General features: G+C 42.8%; 2 protein-coding genes across 5 annotated transcripts in view; one reads left to right on the top strand and one right to left on the bottom strand.

Annotated features, from left to right (window-relative positions):
* LOC308467332 (perilipin-3-like) overlaps positions 1-25,451 on the bottom strand; it is a 175,117-nt gene that overhangs the window by 33,049 nt on the left and 116,617 nt on the right. The gene's annotated exons all lie outside the window — the stretch shown is intronic.
* UHRF1 (ubiquitin like with PHD and ring finger domains 1) overlaps positions 2,777-25,451 on the top strand; it is a 33,476-nt gene continuing 10,801 nt past the window's right edge. The window contains exons 1-7 of one of the 3 annotated variants that reach the window (XM_080988851.1): positions 2,777-3,050; positions 12,310-12,473; positions 19,091-19,354; positions 21,023-21,198; positions 23,441-23,656; positions 23,891-24,000; positions 24,251-24,437. In XM_080988851.1, coding sequence (XP_080844977.1) covers positions 12,321-12,473; positions 19,091-19,354; positions 21,023-21,198; positions 23,441-23,656; positions 23,891-24,000; positions 24,251-24,437 — 1,106 coding nt within the window. In that variant the 5' untranslated portion in view covers positions 2,777-3,050; positions 12,310-12,320. Of the gene's footprint in view, positions 3,051-10,160; positions 10,254-10,384; positions 10,495-12,309; positions 12,474-19,090; positions 19,355-21,022; positions 21,199-23,440; positions 23,657-23,890; positions 24,001-24,250; positions 24,438-25,451 lie in introns of those variants that run through there. The other 2 variants (XM_080988852.1, XM_080988850.1) reach the window with 2 other exon arrangements.

The raw sequence follows: 25,451 nt of genomic DNA, 5'->3' as shown, positions 1-25,451 counted from the left end.
GCATTGCTGGGGGTAAACTACAATTTCCAGGATTCTTAACACAGTAGAAATGTGTTTTAAATATATAGCGCGGGTGTGACATTTCTGGGATTTTAAGTTCAGCCTCACAGGTTTTGTTCTCTGTGGGAGACATGAGACAGGAACCTCATACTCAGGACACCGCAGTTCTATATAATAAATCCCCAGTAGACCACGCGGGTGGCACCGTGGTCTAAACCACTGTGCCTCTTGGGCTTGCTGATCAGAAGGTCGGCGGTTCGAATCCCCGCGACAGGGTGAGCTCCCGTTGCTCGGTCCCTGCTCCTGCCAACCTAGCAGTTCGAAAGCACGTCAAAGTGCAAGTAGATAAGTAGGTACCTCTGCTGCGGGAAGGTAAACGGCGTTTCCGCGCGCTGCTCTGGTTCGCCAGAAGCGGCTTAGTCATGCTGGCCACATGACCTGGAAGTTGTATGCCGGCTCCCTTGCCCAATAAAGCGAGATGAGTGCCGCAACCGCAGTCATCTGCGACTGGACCTAATGGTCAGGGGTCCCTTTACCTTTAGAGATCCATCATCTTTTTCTCTTTTTTGCTCAACAAATTGTTCCAGTATTTCCAGTGTGGCAACAAAGAAAATCAAAGAGCCTCACAGTGCCTTTTAAGAGACTTGTTATTTATCAGTGATAATTAAATATTTGACAAATGGTGGTTATTGCTGAGATGATTATATTAACCCCTGTAGTGATGTGTGCAGGCTTTTAACACTTAATTTTACACTGGCCTTTGTTATAAGAAGTAAATGTGTTCTGATGCAAGCTTTTGCAGGCTAGAGGACCCAAGATGCATGAAAAGTTTCACCAGATGCATGAAAAGTTAACAAACTGCCAGGAATGAAGGGGGAGATAAGAATGCTAATTGGCAATGAATGCAAAAAGCACAGTCCACGACAGTTAAATTAGGGCTTAAACTTTTACAAAATTAGCACAGTGACTCCTCATATCAGCAATTGTGCTGATAACAACAATCAGCATTGCTGAGTAAATTTAATAAAAATAATAATAGATTTAAGACTTTCAGTAATGCCTTTGCCTCTCTTCAAGATCCTGAATGAATACAATTGGGACATGTTTGACTCTTTCAGCAGTTTCACTCTTTGATATGATTATGGTAGTCAAGATAACATTGGAAGGATAATACTGGAAGACCAAAAGGCCTCTATGCAAATTAAATGATGGGATTTAGCCATTTTGAGCAAGTCAGCATGCTTAATTAGCAAGGCACTCTGAAGTCTATAGGTTTGACATAAAGCAGAACATTTTAAAACTTTGCTGGCATGCTAGACAAAACAAGATACTTAGAAATATTTTCCCATTGTGGTTGTATTAGGGTGCATTGAATTTTTCAGCTTTCAAATTCCAAAAAATGAGAGGTGCCAAAAAGTTGTAACATGACTTGGGAACTTTGGTTAAATTAATATACAGTAATTTAGTTTTGCCTGGTAAGTAAAATGTGGGTAAAATTGCAAAGAAATAATTAAAAATGATTTCCAAGTAACTGCAGTTACATATTATTATTTAGCATTGCCTGACATTTTCACAGGGTAAAATTAAAATTCTTTGGTTTCCCGGAAACAGTTTATGTGCTTCTTCATCAAATGTAGACTTACTAAGCTAAACATTGTTCAGTCACAAAAACAGCAGCAGATTTGAATTCTTCACTCCCAAAATCATATTTTTTAAGACCCCTCATTGAAGAAATTTGAAGAAATTCACCTGTTAAAATGACACACACTATTTTGTATTTTTTTATGGTTTCCCCACCAGTTCATCTCTGTTAGGGCTCTGTGTGTGTGTGTTTCAGCTTTTAATGAAAAAAGAAAAGTGAGGAAACTTGACCTAAAGGACTGATCAAAAGCAACCAAGTAAGATGCGGGTGGCGCTGTGGGTTAAACCACAGAGCCTAGGACTTGCCGATCAGAAGGTCGGCGGTTTGAATACCCGCGACGGGGTGATCTCCCATTGCTTGGTCCCTGCTCCTGCCAACCTAGCAGTTCGAAAGCACGTCAACGTGCAAGTAGATAAATAGGTACCACTCCGGCAGGAAGGTAAACGGCGTTTCCGTGCGCTGCTCTGGTTCGCCAGAAGCGGCTTAGTCATGCTGGCCACATGATCTGGAATCTGTACGCCGGCTCCCTCGGCCAATAAAGCGAGATGAGCGCCGCAACCCCAGAGTCGGTCACGACTGGACCTAATGGTCAGGGGTCCAATTCCCAGCACACTTAATAATACAATTCCAAATATTATTTGGGAGAAGACTTCTGCTTTAAATGGGTGGTGTTTTCACAGTTCCAGAAAACGCAAATTTGATAAATTCATTGTTAAATGCAAACTAAATTAACTTTTGCACATCCCTACTCAAAAGCAACTGCTATTGAACTGAACACTGCTTACGCCCAGGTACGTGAGTAGAGGGTTTGCAACCTCATGAGGCGAAAGCAAAACAGCTTCCAGAGCTGGGATGATCGAGTCAAGCTGAGCGTTTTAAGTAATCTCTGGATCAGTCGATGCCTGAGCTATTATTCGTCGCGCATGCGCACTCATGCGGCAGGCCGGAATGGCAAGTGAGCCGGGATGAAGCCACGCCCACTTCCTCCCAGTTCCCGCCACCGCCGACCAATCAGGAGGCTCCGAACGGCCCACAGCAACTTTCCCCGCCAAACTCTAAAGACTGGAGGCGTAAAAAAGGAGCATTTTGCGCGGGCTGCTCCAGTTGCGGGTGACCTTTCGCTTCCAGCTTTTTTTTATAGACACTCACATATATATATATATATATATATATATACATATAAAATATATATAATATAATATGTATAATATTGCCACGTGAGATCTATACCTGGATCAAACGGAAGCATTTGGGATTGAGTAATACAGTTTTATTTTTATTTTTAATTAATTTTTCCATCGGAGGAAGGGGAAAAGGCGCGCTTTCCCCGTCTTCGGATTTGCAAAGAAGCAGAGCCGAGAGAAAGAGAGAGAAGTTTTATTTTTTTAAAAAAAGACAAGCAAACCAGGTGAGTGTCCTTTTTAAGACAGAAATCCGCAAAGCAATTTTGGAGCGTGTGGTGGATCTCAAGGCGATCTGCCCCCAGGTAAGTGCTGCCTAGCATTGCAGGAGAGGTTTGCGGGGTGGGTCGGCTGCCAGCGGGGTGGGGGTGCTGCAATTCCTCCCCCCCCCCGTCACCCTCAAAGTCAGGGTGTGAATCCAATAGCGGGAAAATAAGTTGCAATTTTCTCTTAACTTTAATATAGTGCTAATATACTGTTCGTTGTTTAAGCAGAGTCTATATTCTGCCCTTCCAAGTCTACTCAGTTAAGCCAGATGGACTTAACTCCCAGATCGTTGTAGGGTAAGGGCTGCAGCGTGGGTGGCTGACCACACATTTTTTAAAAACGGCCACACGCATTCATGAAACATACCCTGGAGTAGGCGCATTCATTGCAATGAATGGGAAGGGAGGGAAAACCACATAGACCTGTGCACGGACTTCCACGTCATCCCTGTGGTGTGGTACAGAGCGAAACCCTCTGCATACAGGCATGGCCAAACTTGGCCCTCCAGCTGTTTGGGGACTACAACTCCCATCATCCCTAGGTAACAGGACCAGTGGTCAGGGATGATGGGAATTGGAGTCCCCAAACAGCTGGAGGGCCAAGTTTGGTCATGCCTTCAAGTGGGAAAGGAGGTCCCAATTAGGTTTACAGTGCTACCTTGGGTTACATACGCTTCAGGTTACATACTCCGCTAACCCAGAAATAATGCTTCAGGTTAAGAACTTTGCTTCAGGATGAGAACAGAAATCGTGCTCCGGCGGCGCGGCAGCAGCAGGAGGCCCCATTAGCTAAAGTGGTGCTTCAGATTAAGAACAGTTTCAGGTTAAGTACGGACCTCCGGAACGAATTAAGTACTTAACCCTAGGTACCACTGTACTGGGATTTGCTCCCAAGTAGCATAGCATCTGTATTATTATCAATGTGGGGTAATGGCCAATGTTAGCCACACTGAGAGTAGACCCATTGATTTCAATGGATCCATGGGTAGCGGGGCAGCTGCCCCCCTTAAATCAAATAAATAAATAAATAAATAAAAAGAACTCACTGACCAATTGTGTGGCAGATAACTCGGTTTTGCCCTCCCAGACATAAAGCCTGCCCCTCCCCAAATAAATCCTGACCACGCCAATGAACGGATCCACTCTTGAGTGGCTAAAGTTGGAACCCCCCCCCCCGAGTCTTTGGAAGAAAGCTTGCTAGAAATCCCACTGAAATTGACAGGGTCAAGGTTTGCTTTGCTCCACCTCAGATTTAGCACAGGCTTACTCAACCTCAGCCCTCCAGATGTTTTTGGCCTACAACTCCCATCACCCCTAGCTAGCAGGACCAGTGGTCAAGGATTATGGGAATTGCAGTTTCAAAACATCTGGAGGGCTGAGGTTGGGGGAGCCTGTTTTAGCAGAAACAAACAGCTTCTGGGCGTATGATTGTTGCCAGCCTTTTGCACAATAGTCAGTCTTGCTTCCCCTTGAAAATTTTAAGTTTTTGAGAAGTACGTTTCATTGAGTTCAATGGGACTTATTCCTAAGAAAACGGGTGCATACACCTATTGGTTAGTAAGGGCCATTTAATTCAACTGGATTTCCTTCTGCTTAGGCATGCAAAGGATCGCATATTGAGAAGTCGATGAACTTGCCTAACTTAGGTCCATTTGCTTCAATGGGTTCCCGGCTGGATGCGGCTCATCTTTTTTTAATATATTACATCTTTGGCCAAATGGGGAGAGTTGCACTAAGAATCAATTCCATATGAAGAATATCTCCAGGAAATGAAAATAAATACAGTGCGGCTGAGAAAATCAGCTATAATGAATTTAAAAAGGAGGAATCAAAGGTTAAAATAAGCTTTGCATACATAAGGTTCTAGGTTCAGGTTCCAAGAGCTAGATAGGCCCAATGGTCTGTCTTTTCCTGTGGTCCCTTTCGATGTGGCTTCCCCGTTTAACTCACTGGGGGCTTTCTCTTGCAAAGGCATGTGCAGGATTGCGCTGCTGTTGAGAGAGAAGCTTTCGTGGACTGCATTAGACAAAGGTTTCGGGGTGTGTGTGGTGTTGGGCCAAAAATGTGCCGTCGAGATCCAGTTGCACAAATGCCTGCCAAGGCAGCTCTGTTTCCTGTCCTCCTTGCATCTGGTTTCTGTGTTAGGGAAACCCTTTGGGCAGGCATAGGCAAACTCGGCCCTCCAGATGTTTTGGGACTGCAACTCCCATTGATGGACCTGTTCCATATCTGCTATTGGGTCCCCGGAGCACAGATTCACACAAAGTGGCAACCAACCTTGCAGGATTCAACAGGATTTATTTGAAATGCATATGCAGAACAAAGGTACAGAGCGATAAGCTCGCAATCTGCACACCCCAGTCAGGGTGCGCCCACTTTTTATAGACTACTATACAAAAAAACAGAGAGTGAGACTTTACATTCTTTTCCAATCAGGCTCTAACATTCCATGTTTCTCCTTTTGAAGGTTAACACTTCTTAATTTACTCATTCTTTGTTTGTCTGCCTGCTACGGCCTTGCCCGTCTTGTAACAGTGGCTTTGATAACAGCATGCTGGAATTTCTATTTCTGAGGCCCTTCACCATCATCCCTGACCACTGGTCCTGTTAGCCTAGGGATGATGGGAGTTGAAGTCCCAAAACATCTGGAGGTGAGTTTGCCTATGCCTGCCTTTGAGTTAGGGCCAAGAACTCAGGAAGTTGAATGCCAGCCCTCTATGTCCCTGTTTCTGGCTCTTGGAATGTTCCCCAAGTCATACTCCTTTTCCAGGCAGTTCCATGTCCTTTCGTCTGGCTGGGATGTGCTCTTGTGCTCTGATCATGCCTTTTTTCTTGCCATGATGGGGAGACATAGGGGTGTGTTTGTGCAAACCACTTGCCTTTTTTGTGTTCTCTGCTGTACAAAACAAGGCTCACATCTGTGGCGCTCTGCCCTCTTTAGCCCCCGTCCGCCACTTGCATGCAGTAGGCTTTCCCAGAGGGAATGTGCCCCTTGTGCTGATACAAGGCTCCCTAGAGCATGGTTTGAACTAAGGCAGGCATAAGCAAACTCTGGCTCTCCAGATGTTTGAGACTACAATTCCCATCATCCCTGACCACTGGTCCTGTTAGCTTGGGATGATGGGAATTGTAGTCCCAAACATCTGGAGGGCCGGAGTTTGCCTATGTCTGAACTCTGACTAGAACCCATTGGAGTGAACTTTTATATATATATATATATATGTATTATTTTTTAGCAACCACCAAAACACTAACAGTGAAACCCCCCAGGTGGCTGATACATTGGGTATACAATATTCAGTAATATACATATTCAATAATATACATATTCAATAATATTCCATAATAACATATTCAAATCAACCATATGTACCCTTCTATATACCTTAACACTCCTCCCTCCACAAGGTTTATTTAACTTTTAACATTTTAATTGCCCCAAATTGTTCAAACCTACTCAAATCATTCAATATCTTCTCAAACCAATCCTCCTCTTTCTCACTGACCTTAAACGCTTTCATTCTATGTATCTTCACAGTTAAGTATTCTAAAATTATAATATTATTCAGTTTTTTCCTCCATTTGGTTCACCCCTAGCTCTTACCCATTGGAGTTAACTTAGCTTTATTTTCTTTTGGTGGGTCTGTTCTGAGCAGGGCATAATTGAATACAACCCATTGAATACCCCCAGGCTGAGGGTGGCTTTTGAAAGGAATATGAGTATTCAAAGAATTTTAGAGCTGGCAGGGACACTAAGGGTCATCTAGTCCAACCCCATGCAATGGATGAGGGGGAAACAGCAGGAAAGGGCTGTTTGCACTCATGGGTTGCTTGTGAGTTTCTCAGGACACAGCTGCAGTTGGTGAACATTTTAGAATCCTTTTGCTGCAGGGGCGAGGAGTCTGTGGTCCTCCAGGCATTGCTAAGCTGCAAACTCCCATCCTCAACCCCAACTTCTGGAGACAGCAGTCCCCACACCTGGCCCACTTGGAAGGGATGTTGTGAAGATAAAATGGGAGCCCCTTGGAGGGAATGGCAAGAGACCAAACCTTTTTCAGCCCAGGTTGCCATTGAAACGGTGCGAGCAACAATGGTGTTGCTTTTTGCAGGAAAGTGAGACAGGGATTTCTAAAGCTTATTTTTTTGTTTTGGTCATGGAGCAATCAGGCCTGTCCCTATTTATAGACAGCTGCGCTTTGGTGGGGCTTGCAGACAAACTGATGCTTTTTGCGGTTTTCCAACTGCAGGCTGTAACAGGAGGAAGTGTAATTAACCAGCTTCCAGAACATGAAGGCAGCAAGCTTGCAATTCTGCTTCAGCCTTCGCCACCATGCTGGCTGGGGGCTCATGGGAGTTGTAGTCCAACCAGGAGGTTGGCAGAGGCTGATCTTGTTGTTCCAGAAGTGGAGAGGATGTTCTCCTCCACAGCTCCAGCTTTTGACCTTTGCAGTAATATCTTGGGGGGTATTTTGTTACGGTTAAAGGTAAAGGGACCCCTGACAGTTAAGTCCAGTTGTGAACGACTCTCGGGTTGCAGCGCTCATCTCACTTTACTGGCCAAGGCAGTCAACATTTGTCCGCAGACAGTTTTTCTGGGTCATGTGGCCAGCATGACTAAGCCGCTTCGGGCGAAACCAGAGCAGCGCACGGACACACAGTTTACCTTCCCGCCCGAGTGGTACCTATTTATCTACTTGCACTGTGGTGTGCTTTCGAACTGCTAGGTTGGCAGGAGCTTGGACCGAGCTATGGGAGCTCACCCCATCACGGGGATTCGAACCGCCGACCTGATCGGCAAGCCCAAGAGGCTCAGTGGTTTAGACCACAGTGCCACCCCCATCCCTTTGTTTAGGTTACGTAAACCCAAATTAATGAGGACATTATTGGTTTATCTCTCCCTTGGATCCTTTAATCCAGTGCTCTTCAACCTTGGGTTGCCAGATGATGTTGGACTACAACTCCCATCATCCTCAACTATTGGCCAATCTGGCTGTGGATGATGGGAGTTGCAGTGCCAACAGTGTGGCATAGTGGTTAGACAGTGTGAGAAACTCGGATATATATGCTAATTGCCAAATTGCACTCTAAACCTGGGTTATGATTGGCCAATAAAGCGAGATCAGCGCTGCAACCCCAGAGTCGGTCACTGGAGAGCCAGTGTGGTGTAGTAGTTAAGAGCGGTAGTCTCCTAATCTGGGGAACTGGGTTCGCGTCTCCGCTCCTCCACATGCAGCTGCTGGGTGACCTTGGGCCAGTCCCACTTCTTTGAAGTCTCTCAGCCCCACTCACCTCACAGAGTGTTTGTTGTGGGGGAGGAAGGGAAAGGAGAATGTTAGCCGCTTTGAGACTCCTTAAAGGGAGTGAAAGGCGGGATATCAAATCCAAACTCTTCTTCTTCTTCTTCTTCTAATGGTCAGGGATCCTTTTACCTATGATTGCTGCAATGGAATATCTAGCTGCTATTCCCCTGGTAGGGTGGTTATTATAATTATTATTATTATTATTCATTTAATTTCTATAGCACTTAATATTTTAGAGAAAAAAAACCTCAAAGTGATTGACAACACACTAAAACCAGTGTTAGAAACTCTCATATACGTCTACGCTAGGCGCCAAATGGCTCCTTAAACCAGGGTTACAGTCGCCAAAACGGAATGTCTAGTTGCCATTTGGGGATCAGACGGCTCAAAAGTTGTATTTTTTCTATACGGCTTTTTGGTTCCTAAAATTCATTATGATTGTACAGATGAAATATAATGGACAGAATTCTACAGGATGTGTGAAAACAGTCAGGATGCAAGGATTCCCAAGGCATTCACCTCCAGATGGTGGAGACGTCAGGCTCCATCTTGGTACCTGGGCATCCATGCCTCAAACCCAGAAACCTGTCTTTCCCTCCTTCCTATTCCACCTTTATCTCAAAAGAAGCTCAAAGGTGGTTTACTTTGTTCTCCCCCTCCAGCCTTTCCTGGAGACTCTAAGGATCAAACCTGAGAAGTTCTGCATGCATTGAAAGTGCTCTCCTGCTAAGCTACGGTTTGTGGGTGTTATGCAATTCCCTGAGTGGTTTAACAATTGATCTTTCTTCCCAGAGATCTCTGGGAGAGGAATAGGGGGTCTCCTACCAACTCGTGATTGTTCAAAGCAGCCTCATAGTGCCTTAAACCCATGGCGTGAATGTGGCCTTAGTCTTTGTTCTGGGAATTTCAGGCTTACTGCATTAAAGGAGCAAAAAGCTGAATAAGAACTAAGATCTATTCTATTCATTTCCTTTGTCCCAACTACAAGTGTTAATGTAATCAACAATCCTGAGATTGCATTTGTCAGTTGAAACCTTCTGGGCTTAATTCAATTTGCATCTTCTGCAGTTGTAATTTTACTGTATTTGGGGAGAATTGTTAATAAAAAAAATATTTAAAAAGAAAGAAACCTGCTGGACTTAATGAAACTGCTTGCTCATTTTAATCTTAAGGGAACTATCAGTCTTACTTCCAAATAAGCCATCACAGAGTTGCAGCCTTAACTGCCTTTTGTTTTTAGGCGTGTCCAGAAGATGTATCATTTTAATGAATTAATTGATAATGATAAATAAGTATCCAGTTTTTCATTTTGGGTGACTTGCATCCAGGTAAATTCTCTTTGCAACAGACCCACTGAAATTAACAGAGCTAAGTCAGCCTAGGTAGTTTATTTTCCGTTATTCTTGTGTGTGCGGGTACATTTTTAATGTATTAAAGCGAAGTTAAATAGCATAAAGGCAAAGGAAATGCCATTTATTTCTGAAATGGGATTTATGCAATTGAGTTTAGAGTGGCAACTGAAATGATTTCAGTTTCCGTGGTGCTACTACAGAAAGTCCCTCCATAATCTCAATAGCTTTTTAAAATTAAGGTGGTTGTTGATGATGATGAATATTTATTTTTCCGCCTGCCCCTTTAAATGAACTCCGAAGCAAAAAGCTCCCCCTTCCCTGCCCCGCCTCCCCCTCTGTCTGCTCTTTTACATAATATCGCGAGAGAGCCTCTCAAATTCCCGTCCAACCCTCGCGCCGGGGGCGGTTTTTTTCAATTTTTGTGGCGCGCGCCTTCCAAGTCCGCGAGGGAGAAGGGAAACGAGAGACGCGCTTCGCGCAGTGGAAACGTGGCGCAGGCGAACTTGCTTTTGGTAGGGGTGGGCGGGGACGGGGGCGGCGCCATAAGCGGCGGCCAATGCGGTCCGCCGCTATCCGGCGACTCAGCCAATGGGTGGTGGAGGTGGAGAGAGAGCTTTAAAAAAGCCGGAGCAGGAGGCGGGGCGGTTGGGGAAGGGGGCGGGGGAGAAAAAAAATGCGGGAGCGAAAGAAGCCCAAGTTTGGCTGAGAGGTCGCGCTGAGGAAGACCGGCTCTGAGGGGATTTTGTCGCTGGGGTGCGTAATTGTGGGGCTGGGGCTCTTTTTAATGAAGGAGGGCACAGGGCTCATTAATTGTGGGGAGGGGGGGTCGCTTTTTGGGTTGGGGGTGCGCTTTTTGGGGGTTGCGCACAAAATAGTGAGACAAAGGGGGCAGCAGCAGGCGAGTGGTTTGTTTTGGTGGTGGGGGGCTGTGGGGGTTTGAGGCGGACTGGTGGCAATGAGGTGTTGCTTATTCCTGGCGAACGCCAGTGGTGGGGGGTGGAGGGGGCAAATCTGGGAGAGGCAGGGGGGTTGGGGGTGGTGGTGGGGGGGCTCAAAGTGGATGGCCTACTTCTGAGGGGGCTCATGGGGCAGAATCTATAGGAGGGGTACTTTCCCACTGGGGCGTCTGTGCTGCACTAGGGGTGGGAAAGGGGGAGGAGAATGAATAATTATGAATAATACTTTTATTATGTATTTTGTTACATTTGTTAATGTGTGTGTGTGTGTGTGTATATGTGTATATATATATATATATATATATATATATATACACACTCACACACACACATACATACACAGTGGTACCTCGGGTTACAGACGCTTCAGGTTACAGACGCTTCAGGTCACAGACTCCGCTAACCCAGAAATAGTGCTTCAGGTTAAGAACTTTGCTTCAGGATGAGAACAGAAATCATGCTCCGGCGGTGCAGCGGCAGCAGGAGGCCCCATCAGCTAAAGTGGTGCTTCAGGTTAAGAACAGTTTCAGGTTAAGAACAGACCTCCGGAACGAATTAAGTTCTTAACCCGAGGTACCGCTGTATATAGATAGTGCCGTTCACTGCTTTGGGAGCCTTGAGTTAAAAAGCAATCCATAAAAAGCGTTAAATAAAAAAACCGTACTTTAGCAGGCAGTGGGATTGGGGTGGCGGCGGCTTGGAAAGAATCGTATTTTTCCCCAGGGGGTCGGGGGCGCTGGTAGTAATTGGGTTTGCGTATGAGGGGATGTGCCTAGTATATATGTATGTGTGTGCATGGGGGGGGGCTCATGGGGAGAGACTGGAAGTGTTGCTGGGATCTGGGAAAGCTAAGGGGGGATGTTTCTGAGGAGCACAATATTAAGGGGGCAGGAAGGTGTAAAACACGTGCCAGGCAAATTTCACCCTGGGATGTTGGGCCAGATGGGTTCTTTTGGCCTGACCCAGTAGCTAGGTTCTTCATGATCTGGTTCAGTATAATATGCAGCTCCTGGTTGTGGGCTTGAGAACATGAGAGGAAACCTGCAGGATCAGGCCAGTCCGGCATACTGTTCTCACAGTGGCCAACCGGGTACCCCAGTGGCAGGACCTGAGCACAGCAGTACTCATGTGGGTACCTTGTTGGCCTTTGTAAGAACTAGAAGGCCTTTGGCCAGTTTCATCTTTAGTTCTTATCAGTATGATATTTAGAGGGGGGCCAGTGTGGGTGGTCTTCTTTAATTACAGTGAAAATAGGAAAAGTTATGAGAGAACAATTTGCCTGCTGAATTTCTGGTGGTAGAATTGTCCTGCGTAACTTTTTCCATTTAAAAAATATTTTCTTTTTCTCCCTCCCACTTTATAACCTTGTATTAGTACAACATTTAGAGAGCTATCACAGTTTTTAAAACAGTTGATGGACAAATAAATTGGTTTGGGCATGTATATATTATGAAATAATAACCGTATGCATGCAGTGTAGAGGGAAGAAAAATGCTGTTAATAATTTGTGGAGTGACTGAAGGGAGGGAGGGGTAGCATTTCTTTTTCCCGCTTTGCCCCATTTTCCCTCCTTGTGTTTGTAATCTTGTCCTTTGCTTGTCCCTTGACAAAGGTCCAGCCACAATGTGGATTCAAGTGCGCAGCATGGATGGGAAAGAGACGCACCGAGTGGACTCCCTTTCCAAGCTCACCAAGGTGGAAGAGCTCCGGCAGAGGATACATGAAGTGTTTAGGGTGGCACCTGATAGGCAAAGGCTCTTCTACAGGGGCAAACAGGTACCCGTCTCCCATTGTTCTTCCCTCTCCCATCTGCCATCTTGTGCATCCTCACTGCCATCCAGGCCCCACCTACTCTATACGTTTAAAGCAGTATTATCCCACTTTAAACAGCTGTGGTTCCCCCAAAGAATCTTGGAAACTTCAGCTAGTTAAGAATGCTGAGAGTTGTTAGGACATCCCTATTCCCAATTCTCAGTCATTTAACAATGAACTCTGAGCAGCTCTCAGTGCCTGTAACAAACTACATTTCCCAAGGGTTCTTCGGAAAATACCATGACTCTTTAAAGTGGGACGATACTGCTTTAAATTTATAGTGCTGATTGGGCCCAAATCTTTATGTGTGGTGCAGAAGAAGGAAATGCATTTTTCAGTCTCGGTTGAAAGAAACAAAGATTGGCTTTAAAAAGGAAGCTATGGGTTTGCTCCACCACTTTTGATACAAGGGCTTTTCAGCTTGAGTTTTCCACTAATAAAGTATTGTTGCAGTGAATGCTAGGATTCTGATGAAGCACATTGCTTTGTGAAGCAAGCACACCTACTGGAGGGGTTATGTAAGAAGCTGGCAGATATGCATCTTAACATAGCATGCATGCATTGAGTGCTGCTGGAGCTGTTGTGCCTGCAGGGTAGAACTAATGCAGGTTTTCATCCTGCTGTTGGTAGCATGCTTGGTCATTGATGTTAATGGGCAACCAAGGATTGAAATTTGTAGCTAGATTGTTAACTTTACAAATGTGCTTAGACTGAGAATGAGTCCTGGCTAGTAGCCTCTTTGGAGAGAGTTGCATGAATTGATTGAGAACTTTTGAGCTAAGTTTATTGCTAACTTTGTTAAAAAGGAAAACAACAACAAGCCTGACTTGCACTGCCATCTAGCGACTTTGTTTAAACAATACTTTGTACTGACACATGCTCTTTCAGTGATCTCTCCGTCTTAGTCCTGAGGTATCTCAATGTACTTGTTCCCTCTAGTGTTCTGCTGAAATCAGTGTTTTGATGTTAGGTTGGCATTTTAGAAAGATTGTTCTTGCTTCAGTCCTTGTAAATGAGATTCAGAGTGATATATAAAGTAATTATCTTTTGTTAGGTAAATATATTTGCATTTAGCTGCTCTTCCATTCTGCTTGATGGTGTGTTCTGTGAACTTGAAAAGCTTGTGTTCTGCTCGAAATGTTAAAAAGATCTTCTCTTTTGGATTTTGATTGTTAGCTCAGCAATTTTATTAGGAGCTTTGGGTTCATTAGCAGTTTTAGGGCAGAGGGTCACCAGTGTGTTGATTATATCCTGTTCTGCTCTTTATAATATTGTGCTAGTTCTGGACTGATGCCTGAAAGGCAGTGGTAGGTCAGATGAGGGGTAATACTTGAGTTTAAATCTTGGCAAAACAGAAGCACTGTGGATGCATGGTTCCCATGTCTGGGAGATGCACTAGTTGCCTGTTCTGGGTGGGGTTGCACAAACTCTGGAGAAGTACATACACATTTTGTGGGTACTTGGGATGTAGATGTGTCACTTGAGGCTTAGGATACCTTAGTGGCTAGGAGTACCTTTTACCAGCTTCACATCTGTCTGGGATAGGTTGGTTACAGTGGCTCAAGCACTGTAATGTGGATAGACTACAGTATTGTAATGTGGTCTATGTGGGGCTTATTCTTAAGGTTGGTGTACTGTAGAAACTTCAGCTGGTGCAGAATTCTGCAGCCCAGTTATGTTGGCTAATGACGACATAACACCTGTTGAGAGCTGCTTTGTGTGCCAGTACAGTGGCAACCTATATTCAAGGTTTTACTTACTTCATATAAAACTAAATAACCCGGGGCCAGTGTACTTTATAAGATCACCTTATTCCTTATACCTTATATCTTTCTGAACTTGGTGATCTGTCATTGAGACATTTCTAGCAGTGTCAAACTGTCCTCTGCATGAAATTGTGCACTTAGTGTGATGGCACACTGCAGTTACGAAACTCTTTACCTAATGAAATCAAGCTGGCATTGTCTATAATGAATTTTGGACACCAACTGAAGACTTGGTTATTTCAGCAAGCCACCATAGGAGAACATTTACTCTTTCTTGTTACATGACCCATTCTGTACTTGTGATTCTTTATTGTATTTTGCTTTAATTTCATTTTTTGATGGTTTTAGTTGTAATTTGAGATATTGTGCACCATATCAGTAAATTTTTGTGATTTTGCAGTATTGAAATGAAAAAATAATTCAGGGATGCGTTCAGAATGAGAAGGAAAATAGGGTCCTTGTCCAGGTGAGCGAGTGCTTTCTTAATGTTACTGTCTTTTGAAATTAGCCAGGCGTGTTCTGCAACTGGCGACTGGGGGAAGCAAAACGTTATGTAGAGAAAGATCTGAAATATTATTCTTGAAGCTTGTATTAGTTTTATTCTGGATTGTTTTATTTGATGTCTTAATTTGTTGTAAAGTGCTTTGAGTTTTGTTCTTTAAACTATAAAGCGGTATAGAAATAGAATAAATAATAAAAATAAAAATCCCATTGGAGGGGAATCGGCGTCAGCACATTCTGTTGTTGTGACCATAGCCCAGGTTTAAAGTGCCATTTGGTGATTAGATTGTATCTCTGAGTGTGTATGTGTTTGCAAGACCTTGAAGAACCGTCAAGGTCTGAGCTTGAGATTGTTCAAAACTGTTGAAAATGTGGTCTGTTGGAGTTTTGTCTGTTTGATTTGGTATTTTACATACCCTCTTTAATACATCATAACATTCCCATAGCATTTGAAGGGGTGAATAATTTCCCTTAAACCGGTGATTTGTTCCAGGGATCCCAGGCTCCTCAGTGCACAGGCCACTAATTGTGGATAAGCTTCCCCAAAAGACAGCTAGACACCAGTGTTACTTTTCTGAAATGCACAGCATAGGGGAGTATTTCATTCAAGGATGCATTCTTGGTTCATGTAGATAGTGATGGGGGAATGAACTATACACCCCATAAGAGGGATGGGAAATATGAAGTCTGGCAGCATCTGGAGGGCTGCAGCGCAAATAATCCCTGACCACTGGCTGTGCTGGCTAGGACTGATGGGAACTGGAAGTCCAACAACATCTGCAGGGCCACATGTTCACTATCCCTGCCCTAGAATAATCTCAGGCTAGGAACATATGGTAGGAAGCTGACTCAGTATTGCAGCAAGAGAGGAATCCAGGGGTATATAGACTGGGGTTCCTTGGCAAGCACTTCAGTATAGAGAGGGTTTGCTGAAGGTGGTGAAGCTGAAAATTATTTCCTTTAGGCTTCCAGAAATGCTAGTTAGGTGGATTGCTGCGTGTTAAAACTTGAGCTATATCTTTTTTTGGAGGAAGTGGTCTGTCCTTATTTGATGCTAGTTAGGAGCTAGCCATTAACTTTACGAAAGCTTTTGTAAGCACTGTGCAGATCTTAAACAATACGACAGCCCTGCATGCAGGCTCACATAAACCCAGTATAAAAAGGGATGGGGACAGAAGAGAAAATGGAATGAGACTATGGTGTGGTTCAGATGTGACATATTTTTTGTCAGTGCTCCCTTATGTGCACTAATGCAAGAGTTCTAGGGTTTGTTAAACTTTAAATTCATGTTTACTTGCTGTGGTTTAATCTATAGCAGTTGGAAGTCGAGCCTGCCCCGTCTATCAGCCAAAGGAGGAGGAGGAGCTCCCTGCATGAAAGGGCACTGTGTTCCAGCTGCCAGTTACATGAGATTTCATAGCTGAGGGGAGGCACAGTGGCCTCTTGGCACCAGCCTGGTGACTTGGAGCCCCTGGGTGGTTGTACACTGTGTCTCCCAGGAAGAACATAATGGCAATAGAGAGATCAAATTGGCCCTGTCATTGGCCAGTGAAGCAGTAGCTGCTCCAAGGATTGTTTTCCTCTTCCCTATTCCTTTTGTGCCACATTGATTACATGTGGGACATTGCTATAGTTGCAGAGGGGGTGTGTGTGCTTGGGAAACTTAATCAAATATAGATTGATTATATTTCTATGCCACTTTTAATTCAAATGAATCTCAAAGTGGCTTGCAAACAATAAATAACAATAACATAACAAAACACAATAGAACATCACGAATGCAGCATAAATAATATAAAATAATTAACAAACATCAATAAAACAATTACAATCTGTAAAACACTTAACAAAATTGCAACAAAAAATAAGCTAAAAATCACAATTACCGCAAAAGTCATCATACAATTAACAAATCAATAAGGCATTTATAATCTATAAAACAAAATTAGCAACGTTAATAAAATTGCAACTAAAAAGCTGAGCATTCATAGCTAAAACTTTTGCTTTATCTCCTAGAATGTTGCTGGAGATAAGTTTCCTTGCAACTAAAACTTTGGTTGCAGGCTGCTGTTAAGAGACCCAGGAGCAGGGGCAGGAAGAGAAACATGGCTATGTCCTATCCCAGAGGTTTTCAACCTTTTTTTAAGTCCATGGCTCCCCTGATATTCTTTCTGTGGCACCCCTGTGGGGCTCAGGAGCCCAGATATGTCACCCCTTGCCTGCAGAGCTGGCAGCCTCATACTTTTTCAAACACCCTACCTTGTGGAGTGTTCCCTCAGCCTCCCCCTCCCCTTTGCTTGGGAGTCTGCTGAAAAAGCTTTTCAAGTTGAAAAACCTTTTCCTAAGGATGCCACTACTCCAGTCATTCCTCTTCACTTAGGTTTACTGTTTATTGTGCTATGCATATTCACTAAATGATGACATTTTGATTGAATAAGAAAGAGAAAAGAATGCTTTATTCTTGCTTTTACTTCGGCTTTCTTTAGAGATCCTGCTGTTACATATGCCACATGCTGAGGAACTTGCGCCGCAAGTACAAATGTGTCCTCATCAAAGAGCATTAGTTGAATTTCTTTTGGTTGAGAGTAGCTCTTTAGGAATAATTGTCTGATAAATGCATGTGGACATCTTTGTCCTAAGATATGTACTGTAAGGTGCAGAATCAATGGAAAACTTTGCAGGCTAATTCCTGTTCCCAGCTTCTAGTGTTCCCAAACGAGTAATACAGACCTAAATTGTTGATGAAACCTGTAGATTGATTTGTTGGTTGGTTGTTGGGGGGGGGGGCACACACTAGGTGTTCTGAATTGACAAAGAAATGGAAGAATGTAAAGACCTGCAGTGTTTACAATAACTTTCAGAGAAGTTGCAGCATTAGTCTGTTTGGCAACTTTCTTAGGCCAGTTGCATATGACAAAGTGTCTCTAACCCACAAGACCTTATGCTATGGTACCTCAGGTTACAGATGCTTCAGGTTTACAGACTCTGCTAACCCAGAAATACTACCTCGGGTTAAGAACTTTGCTTCAGGATGAGAACAGAAACCGTGCAGCAGCAGGAGGCCCCATTAGCTAAAGTGGTGCTTCAGGTTAAGAACAGTTTCAGGTTAAGAACAGACCTCAAGAACGAATTAAGTTCTTAACCCGAGGTACCACTGTAATACGTAAGACTAGGGCTGGGTAAGAAAGATTATAAGGAAGCCAGAAGATGGTTAGATATGAGGATCTTCAATAATAGTCAAACAGTAAATAAGATAGGGAAATATAGAAATATGGGAAATTAATGAGAAGGGGTCAAAATACTCAAGCAATAATATGGGATACTGTACAATGAAAGCTGTGATGAGGGGAATTGGTCAGACCATCGCAAGAGGTGTTGAAATTTGAGGAGGTTGGATAGTTATAATGGAATGGTCTTGGGGGTGGGGGACAAAGTTTTATTTCCATTTATTTATTATTATTACTTTGTTTAAAATAATAAAATAAACAACAACAACAAAAAAGACTAGGGATGGGCAATATTTGGTTTTCAACATCACGATATAGTACCAGCTAAACCAGGGCTTTCAAAACTTTTTATGTTGGTGACACACTTTCTAGACATGCATCATTTCACGACACAGTAATTGAGTTTTACTAGCAAACTGGAGGTTAAGCTAACCCCTTTCCAGCCCCAGGAGGAGCAAAAGAAGCGTTAGTGCGACATACCTATACACTGTCACACCTGTACACTGCAGCCAACACACTAACATGTCATGACACACAGTTTGGAAAGCTTTGAGCTAAACATTGCAATATTTTAATATATACGGTATCACGATAACTGAAATAAGGATGGAGCTATATTTTGCTTTCTTATAGTGTTGAAAAGAAATGAAGCAACTTGTGATATTTCTGAAGATAGTGATAACAGGACGATATGGTGTGAGTTGTATGGGTAGCTTGCTGAGTAGTATAATGGATTCCTTGGGAGTTGAAAAGAGGACAGTTGTATAGACAGTTGTATACACATTTTATGTGTAGGATGAACCTATTCTTCAACTACTTGATGGTCTCGAAGCTTTTTGTTGTACTAGGGAATGGAGACTAGCATCTTGTGCTTGGTACAGCCAACACTGCACAACAATTTGTTTTAACTTTGTTTAATCTATTCACAGAAATGCTGGCATGAAAAGAAAATGGGCATCGAACCTAGGAATTAAAACTGAATGGGGCAAAACATTTTGACCCACTTCAAATGGTTTTTGGGTTGGTTGTGTGTTAAGTTGTTGGATGTTGATATGTGACTGGTGGTCTTCCTACTCTTATTTTACAGATGGAAGATGGTCATTCCCTTTTCGATTACAGCGTTGGCCTGAATGATATAGTCCAACTGCTGGTGAGGCAAAGCCCTGCCCTTCTGCCTTTGGCTAACAAAGAGAAGGATTCTGAACTTTCAGACACGGACTCTGGGTGTGGTTCAGGCCAAAGTGAATCTGATAAAAACTCCAATAATGGGGAGGGGGCTGTGGAAATGGAGGGACCACCAAGCACAGCAAGCCAAACTGATCTGGTGGACCCAGGCTTTGGATTCTACAAGGTAAGGTGGCTTTAGGCTTAATTTTAATATCAAATGAGCAAAACAAAAATGTCTATAAATTCTTAAAAAAACACAACTCCAAACATGTTAGAATTGATTTCATTTTGCAGTTTATACAAATTCATTGGTCAATTTCATTGGTCGGTTAATCAAATGAGAAAATGTATTTTGACACTTTCCTAAATAAATAGCTGTATCTAAAAACAAGCAAAATATCAACAAATTGGACACACGTTGAAACTGAGCTGTTATCAACTGCAATGGGATAAAACCTATACAACATTTCTGGATAGAGAAAGGGAAGGTACAAATGCATGAAGTTGAATACCAGTCCAACTGTGAACACTTGCATTTGGAGTATTTCCTTTTTGAAAAATGAAATATAATCCTTTTATTGCAGTTGCTCAGCTTTTTGTTAATTTGATAAAGGGGGAAGGAAAGGTCATGATATGGTACTCCTTAGCTTTCTTTAAAAAATGCATTTGCAGAAGAATATTTCTGCCCATATTAAAAGACTGGTCTGAAAACCTAACAACATCTGCACTGCTGCACAAGGTTAATATCATAGATTAATGATGAAGCAGAATAGGGTACAAGCCTAGCCTGAAAGTATCTGGTGCATTTTACAATCCACAGTTGTTCCTTTGTGTTCTTTGTTTCCTTTTCTCCCCCAATTTTTAAAATTAATTTTCCAAAAAAAAATTAAACATAAATCTCAACTGTATTTAAACCAATCTTAGTGACATTGTTAAGTGACTTCCTTGAATCCCCCTAGTTGAATTTCAGTGTATATCATTATAACAGTTTTCCAAAACCAATTTTCTCATAAAATTAACTTAATCGCTTAACATCTTTCTTTTTTTCTATTTTAACTTTAAACATTTTAATCGCTAACATTACATATTTAAATCCTAAGCCTATCTGGTATTTGCAAGCTTTTCCAATTAAATTATCTTAACATATTTAACTAAGTAGTCTTTGAATTTCATCCATTCCTCCTGGTACTCCTCCTTCTGGTCGTGGACTCTTCCAGTCAGGTCGGCTATCTCTGAAGAATCCATCATCTTCATGTGTTCTTTGTCTCCTGGGCTACTGAGGCAGGGGTCAGGCAATAGCACAGAACAGGAGAAGGAAACAAAAGTAGTGAGGCCCTTTCTGTGTGCCATGGATGCAGAACCTCAGGCCTCGGAGCCGATTGTGGCTCTTCAGACCTCTATATGGCCCTCAGGACTTTCTCCAGTGCTGCTCCATGCCATTCTAGAACAGGGTATCCCAAACTCAGGTCTCCAGCTGTTGTTGAACTACAACTCCCATCATCCATAGATAGCAGAACCAGTGGCCAGGGATGATGGGAATCATAGTCTAAAAACAGCCAGAGACCTGAGTTTGGGAAAGCCTGTTCTAAAATATTTCTGCCTGGTTGGAATGTGTTGGAATGTGTCTTTAACTATAAAAGTGCCCATCTGTTGATCTACCCACTTCTTTCCTTCTGGTATGTGCCCCCAGAAGATTGGCCACCTATGATGTAACACTCCAAATACCCATTTCCCTTCGACTTTATTGCTTTTCAGAAATGAATGCTGTTTACCTTTTGAAATGGCTGTAATTTTCAAGATTGAGTTTATTTAAAAACAACTAAATAGCTGGACTCTGGGCTTTTGTTTTTAGATCAATGAGCTAGTGGATGCTCGTGATACAAGCATGGGGGCCTGGTTTGAAGCTCAGGTTGTCAACGTGACCCAGAAAGAAAAAGCTGCCAACAAGGCAAGTGAGAGTGATGAGGAATCTGATCTGCAAGAAGCCATTGCTGAAGAGGACATTGTATATCATGTGAAATATGAAGAGTGAGTGTTTTGGTTTTTTTCTAGTCCCTTTAGAACAACAGGCTATTTTTATTTTTTTTTTGCAAACGCCTGATGGTGGAGTTCAGCCTAGCATTCAAAGAATAATAGCATCATAGAATTGTAGTGTTGAAGGGTCCCTGAGGGTCATCTAGTTCAACCCTCTGCAATGCAGGAATCTCAACTAAAGCATTGGGAATGTCTTTTGGGTATACATGTAACCGGGCATTCACACTTTGTTTTCTATGCTGAATGTGCTATATTGCCCCAGCCACCTTTCTGAACTTGGAGCTGCAGAGGTGGGTGGTGATAGCCGTGGAACTGCATGATGATCCCTGCCTGCTCTCCATCTCTGGGAGTTGCTTGAAGCACCTGGAGTGCCTTACTGTGCAGGACAGAACAGGCAAGCCCTCTGCCACTCCTTCCTGCTCCCTTTCCCCTTGGAAAAGTGGGGGGCTTTCCTTGGCTGCCATGTGAGGCTACCTTTTTCTTTGGCAAAACATGGGCCACTTTACTGCCGGCTGTAAGTGGCTGCTTTTAGAAATGGTTTGCTCCTAGTTTTCCCTGCACTCTTTTCTATAAAAAAAAAATGAGACAGCCAAAAAAAAAATCTGTTGCATATTTTTTCCTCATTTCTTCCAGTTTAAGACATTGCTGTATCCTGTGTATATAAAATGTGGTCATTAAATTTCCAAAGCATGATATGCTGACATATTGTTGCACTAACATTTGTTTGTTTTATAAATAAGAACTGAAATGTAACTGGTAGGCTTTATCATGTTTGGTGGTTTGTTTTTTGTTTTTTTTTTGTACAATAGCTTTTATTTATGATTTGATATTGAAAGCTACTGGCATTGATTGTCAGTGTTTTATTTGCCATATTCTACAAGGTATATGGTTTATTTTTTTGAAAAACAGGCCATAAGTTTACTAATATGTTGTGGGTTTTTTACTGAAGCATAACTGAACTGTTTCCTGACAATTCTTAAATGTATTTCAATCACTTTGACAACTGTAGGCTATACAATTCATTTGTGATCTTAAGAGCTTACTGCTATCTGATCTTGCCTTGGGAAATCCTTGTTTTCTACATCTGAAATTGTAACTGAAATTTTATGTTTTGGGGAAAAGATAATGCCTACTTGTTTTGCCATTCTAGAACAGCGTTTGAAGTTGTGAATCATCGTTCTCTGACTTCTTTTTTTAAAATTAAAGTAATTTCTATACCTAAAAAAATAATAATAATGAGGCAGCCTCTGTGTTGCAGTAGATCACCAAAAGATGGCAGTTCACAAGAAACTGGAGGTCCCAGTATACTACTCATGAAGATGGCAGTGCCTGCTAGGTGCAGAAATGCAACTTGAGCCTGAGTGCTGCATATGTTTATACTACAGTGCACACAGGAATTATCACTTTCTAGTTCAGGGGTGAAGGAGAGAATAGAGCAGGCAAGCCAGGTCCTGATCTTCCCCACCCACTGTGAGCCACTTTGATAGGTGTAAGTTGACAGGTATCAGTTACATGACATCATAGTCATGTCATGTGACTCAATTTCAAAGGAACAAATTGGTAAGGCACTCTTAAGTGTGCTCCTGATTCCTCCTTTGCAGCCTGCCTTGAATACAAACTGTGGCTTCACAAGGAACACTTTTTTTTTGGAGTTCAAGCTGTGACTACGGTGGAAAAAATATATTCTTTTAGCTGCACTCTGAGGTTTCAACCTGCAGTGTAAACTTTGCTGCACCTGACATCGTATATGACATCAGCCCAGGGAAAGAGGAGTGTGGTTTACCCAAAACTGCCTGGCAGGTCAACCTCCAAGGCTTGCCAGGCCTAAAGAGGCCCATTGGCTATAGGGTTTCTCACCGTTACTGGAATTCTACAGATCTTCATGTATTGCGTATCTTGTCTTAAAAAGCATTTCTCTTATTCCAAGTGAGATAATTTTAATAGAATTTCTCCACACATCCAGTATTCCCCCTTATTTTCATTTTTTGTTGTCGGAGAAATAGGCAAAAAGTCCTCGGGAGAAGCCTTTTTTGTTCTTGTTATCTTGTCTAGGCCTCCACATTTCCAGTGCAAGCAGGGACTTCTTTTAGTTTTTACTCTATGTACAGTGCTTGAAAAAATTTGAACAGTTTAAGTGATTGATGATAATTTTAAGACTTATTTTGCTATGGTAGGGTGGGTTGCATTTACCATGTGGGATTGTTTTCTTACCGCCTCCCCCTGTCCCCCAATGAAGCTATCCAGAGAATGGTGTCATTCAGCTGAGCTCCAGAAACGTGCGTGCTCGTGCCAGGACGACTCTCAAGTGGGAGGAGCTAGAAATAGGAGATGTCGTCATGCTGAATTACAATCCTGATGATCCAAAGGAGAGGGGATTTTGGTATGATGCAGAGATCCTGCAAAAACGAGAAACCAGAACATACAAGGAGTTATATGCCAAGATAGTTCTTGGGTAAGTGATAGATTATGAGCAGGGGATCCCATCTGCCAGGGCTCCATGGAAAAATTTATTCTGCGGCACCCCAAATCCTTATTTTGTGCTGTCTGATGACCTAAGCCCAGGGATGGGAGAGGCATTTCTCTTAACATGCCATATGTGTGTACCAAAATCTCTTCTTCTTCTTCTTCTTCTTCTTCTTCTTCTTCTTCTTGATGTGCAGCCAATTCTTATATGCTTCCCTTCTAGGGATGCTGGAGATACCTTGAATGATTGCCGAATTACTCTTGTGGATGAAATCTACAAGATTGAAGAACCTGGCTGTGCTGTTCCACTTACCGCTGAGAGCCCACTAAAAAGTAAGTCGTATCACTTCTCCCTCCTAAGCACTTAGATGATAGCTGTCACTGGGGGGAAAAAATGCCATACTGGGTCAGGATAAAGCATTCTCTGAAATCTTCCAGCAAACCAGCTGTCGTCCGCCCCCAGTGGGTGGCATAAAGTTCCCATTTAGTTATCCTAGCAAATAATCGCCCTCTGTGAGGTTTCTTGTGACTTGCTCTCCTTGGCCTGATCAGTATGTTGTGTGTTGTGTTTCCTTTTTCACAGGGCAGAGTGGACCTGTGTGTAAGCACTGCAAAGACAACCCTAGCAAAACCTGCCGGATGTGCGCCTGCCATGTGTGTGGAGGGAAGCAGGATCCAGAGAAACAGCTAATGTGTGATGAGTGTGACATGGCCTTCCACATCTACTGTCTTAACCCACCCCTTAACAGGATACCTGATGATGAGGACTGGTAAGTAGCAATGAACACTTTTTGGAAATTATAATGTTTATTGAAGTTTTAACAGTACATAATAAAAGGAAACAGGTGAACAAACATAACATAAAATTAACTGAACAAATATAGTAAGCCAGTAAAATAGTGAGGAGACAAATATTGGCAGTTTTTAAAATTGATTCGTAAGCAGACAGAGAATAAAGTATTATAAAAACAGTGGATGCTTACGGTGAGCCTTAAGGTCACATGACCCATGGCCCTTCTGGTTTGAAAGTAATCTTGGGGGTGGGATCAATACCCTGGAACCCCCCCCCCCCCATATGGCTGATTAAAACCATTGTTGAGGTTTGGGTGCCTATTTCTTCCTTCCTTCCATTTCTGCCTAATTTACTCTGGACAATCGTTGAGCATGTACTGGAGATGCTGACATATTATCTAGCAATCAGACATGGCTGTTTCCTATTGCCATTGAAAGCAAATGAAGCCCATTAAGAGTCAAAGCACTGCTTCTTAGCCAGTCCTGGATCACGGGACCAATGCTTTCACAACCCCTGTTTGCAAGGGTCCTCCTAAATACCCCAAAGACAAGGGGTTGTTTTGATTACAGCAAATACTTTTGTGACATTTCATTCTATCTCCTTTCAGCTTGTTTTTATGAAAAGTGATATCCTGCCCTTTGGAAATGCCAGAGGTCTAGCTCTGACACCTTCTACACACAACATGTGTGTTCTGTTAATTCTAACTATTTCCTGGCTTAGTCAGGAGTTTGTTGTGTGCCTTTTTAAAGGGTGTTCGCAAGACACTTGGTGATCTGATGTGTAATGAACATGGTTCTTAATAGCATGTTGGATGTGGGCTCCAGCCTGGCTCTCCTCTTTTTTCCTTGCACCTCAGCTTTGCTCTCAGGGTAGGAGGGCTGTAGCTCAGTGGAATACCATGTTCTTTGTATGTTAACTGGCACAACCAGCTATCAGGGCTGTGAAAAGCCTTTGTAGGCAGCCCAGCTAAAAGCATTTTGAGTTATTAAGC

Source organism: Podarcis pityusensis (genome assembly GCF_964106645.2).
Source record: "Podarcis pityusensis genome assembly, chromosome: 18".
Lineage (NCBI taxonomy): Eukaryota > Metazoa > Chordata > Lepidosauria > Squamata > Lacertidae > Podarcis > Podarcis pityusensis.
The sequence above is the reverse complement of the archived record's forward strand: the minus strand, read 5'-3'. Positions and strand labels throughout refer to the sequence as shown.